Genomic DNA, 2,964 nt, shown 5'->3' with positions numbered 1-2,964 from the left:
TCAATTTTGTTAATATTTATCTTTCCATTATAATAATATGAATTACAATTTCAATAGCGTGTCGTTCTTCCTTATTTTTAATAACATCTTGTTTGTGAAAATTAAAACTTTGACTATGAAGAACGTTACTTTTAACTGTTCCATAGATAGATTACTAGATTTACACTTTCTTTTTAGATCAGCATGAATCTTATTGACTAATAAAACATTAGCTCACGGAATTATTATCGTTTGTGTTCTCTTTTTCGTAAGATCTGTTTAATCCAGCAATTTTGAAATTTTAAATACGTTTTTTTAAGTTAGTTTTATAAATGTTACAACAGACAAGTGTAATTCTTCTGATCTCATGATCAATATCGCAATGTAATATTTACAAACATTATTACATATTTAACAAATTAAAAGTCCATCTTCTTAGACCATAAAATTACGTATACCAGTCTAAAAAATATTAGGAACTAAAATATTTTTGGTTTTATACCATGGTGGAGGTAGTTTAAAATTGTTTTAAAACAATTATGAAATCAACAATATAGTATTTAAGTTAATTTTTCGACTAGCAATAAGTATGGACATTATGATTATCACAAACCAAAGGCAATTCTCTGCCTTTAAATATATCACCTAGTTCTGGTTTTTCTGCCATGCTAGGTTTTCATAAACTATTTTCACGCGCATTTTTATTTTTCTTTGTGCTATAAAATCTAAGTTGTTTAGTGATCTTTTTGTTTCCTGGCTCATTGGAAGATTGCGTATTTTTAAAGGTTGTCAAACCACTATTTGAGCTTCTTTGTTGCATTCGTGTCGACCAAGGGACGTTTCAGCGAACTAAAATGCATTTCAATTTCATTAAATGAACCGCGGTTTTCAGGATTTTTTGGTAGATTGCCGTTATTTCCAAATTTAACCCCGGATCCTACAAACATAGCCACATAATGAATGTGCTTACAGATGTTTCCACGAATGAGGTTGTCTGGGCAAGAGCAAGAATATGAATGAACGCAAATTTTACACACTTGACATACAATTAAGTGGGCAGCTACAATTTAACTTGGAGGGACACTTTTCTATTAGGTATTCAGAGTTCTTTTCCGTTTCGGATGAGACTTTGAAATTGTTTTCGTCCAATAGCTTTATTTCGGTTTTCAAGTTTAAGCTTTGTTGGTGGCGTTTATGAATTGTAGCAAACTTGGCAGTGTTTTTTCCTTTTTCTAATTTAATCATTCTGTCAAATGATTTAACTCGAACGAGTCGTAATATAACATGCAAACTCAAATCGAATCGTTTAACTTTCCTTCCTCGTAAATAAACATGTTTCAATGATTTATGTAAGCTTTCAAGGAACATATTTGTATTAATACCGGCACTTTTTCTGTAGCAATAAGCCCAAGTTTCGCATCGGACCAAGTAGGTTTCTTTGAAATATTTTCCAAATGAAACCGTATCCTTGTCATTTTCCAGTTGTTCTAGTACCTCACGTATCATATCTTGAAACAAGTTTTCGTTGGTCTCTTATTGACTGGCTTCATTGTAGATTTACAGGCAGAATAAAAGATCTCGGTAATATAAGACATAAATATGTCAGCTTCAATTACACCCACCTTAGCTTTTATATTTTCAAAAAATATCGTCAAGTATGTTCTTGATTGCTAAACATGAACGCCACTGGAAAGCCTTCACCGAAGTCGTCAACGACCATTAAAGTCGTCAAATTAAAACCATAGGGATTCATTCCATGAGTAGAGTCGATACATATAATACTGTTTGTTCCCGAAATGTTTTAACATCTCAATCTGGACTTTAGCCATTATTATTAAATAGAAATCTTTAACAGATTCTGTATTATCTCCCCCAGATAATTCTTCCTGGGGTAGATAAAGTAACACCGGTGAGATTTACTCAACCCACGCTGCTACGCTTAAAGCGTCATTTTTGTGTTTCTGAACTTGTTGTTTCAGTGCAAAAGATTGCTCGATGTTCGAAAGGTCGTGATATGTAACTAGATGCTTTCGTTCTAATTTATCTTCTGAAATGTTGTCTCTAATTTTATCCAGAACTTTGTCGAATGAGACACCCTGAGAAATGATACCAGCAATGGCAGCCCTTTCTTCATATGTTAGCCATAAATGTTTTAGTTCACTTTCGTGTTTATAGTGTGCTTGACAAAACTTAGCGGTAAAAGGAATTTCTTCATTTTCTACGACTAGCTTCTCCTTCAGCCTAATGTGTGCAGTGCAGCGATCATTTATTTTTTTGGATCCTTGGGACTTCAATGCTAGTTTACGGTTAGGCGTTTCTTTGTAATTTACACTACTGGAACATTCGTAGTAATAATATTTTGTACTTTTAATAGTCTTTCTACGACTTGAAACGCTTCAGTTTCCTTTTCGAAATTTAATTTCCAAATTTGAAACTCTAGAAACAAACAAGAATATAAATTGCTATGATTTTTAATTTCAATAAAATTAATTAAAAAATAATATTTACCATCTAGGGTTTTGAACTTTAATTCTTTAATTTCATATTGAAGTTTGTGATGCTCATTTAGATGCTGGATCAGTTCTAAAAGGCATAGACTTGAAAACTGGCAATCATTTTCATAGCATTTCTTGGAAACTTGTCCCGTTAACGTGGATGAACTTGCTTTTGGAGTGGTAGCAGTGTCATGTGTCCTCCTAACATGACTCCTTAGTCCTTCTTTGGTATTGTAAGGTTTATCACAAAAATCACAAATAAAGCTCATTTTACTCATTATAATAAAATATTAAATCATCACAAACTTCCGATTTAGAACATCCTAAATAATATTATCTAGCTTTTAAAATTAGACAGCGTAAAAATTCCGTGAAATAAACAATCACATCTTTACAAGTCCATTTTCATTAATTCTTATATAATTATTTCGCGAAATCTACTACATAAGGTTTTGAAATGTTGACTTTTATATACATTTTAGTCAATACA

The 2,964-nt window shown here is 31.9% G+C and overlaps 1 protein-coding gene across 1 annotated transcript; it reads right to left on the bottom strand.

Moving 5' to 3' along the window:
* Positions 1-655: 655 nt before the first annotated feature.
* Positions 656-2,752, bottom strand: LOC149921193 (uncharacterized). The gene is made up of 6 exons (XM_090162126.1): positions 2,488-2,752; positions 1,900-2,275; positions 1,651-1,760; positions 1,272-1,487; positions 925-1,039; positions 656-788 (listed from the first exon to the last, which is right to left on the bottom strand). The coding sequence occupies exons 1-6, from the start codon at positions 2,750-2,752 to the stop codon at positions 656-658; spliced, it is 1,215 nt and encodes a 404-aa protein (XP_090018252.1).
* Between the last annotated feature and the right edge of the window lie 212 nt (positions 2,753-2,964).

Source organism: Leiobunum rupestre, chromosome 11 (genome assembly GCF_980474605.1).
Source record: "Leiobunum rupestre chromosome 11, qqLeiRupe1.1.hap1, whole genome shotgun sequence".
NCBI lineage: Eukaryota > Metazoa > Arthropoda > Arachnida > Opiliones > Sclerosomatidae > Leiobunum > Leiobunum rupestre.
The sequence above is the reverse complement of the archived record's forward strand: the minus strand, read 5'-3'. Positions and strand labels throughout refer to the sequence as shown.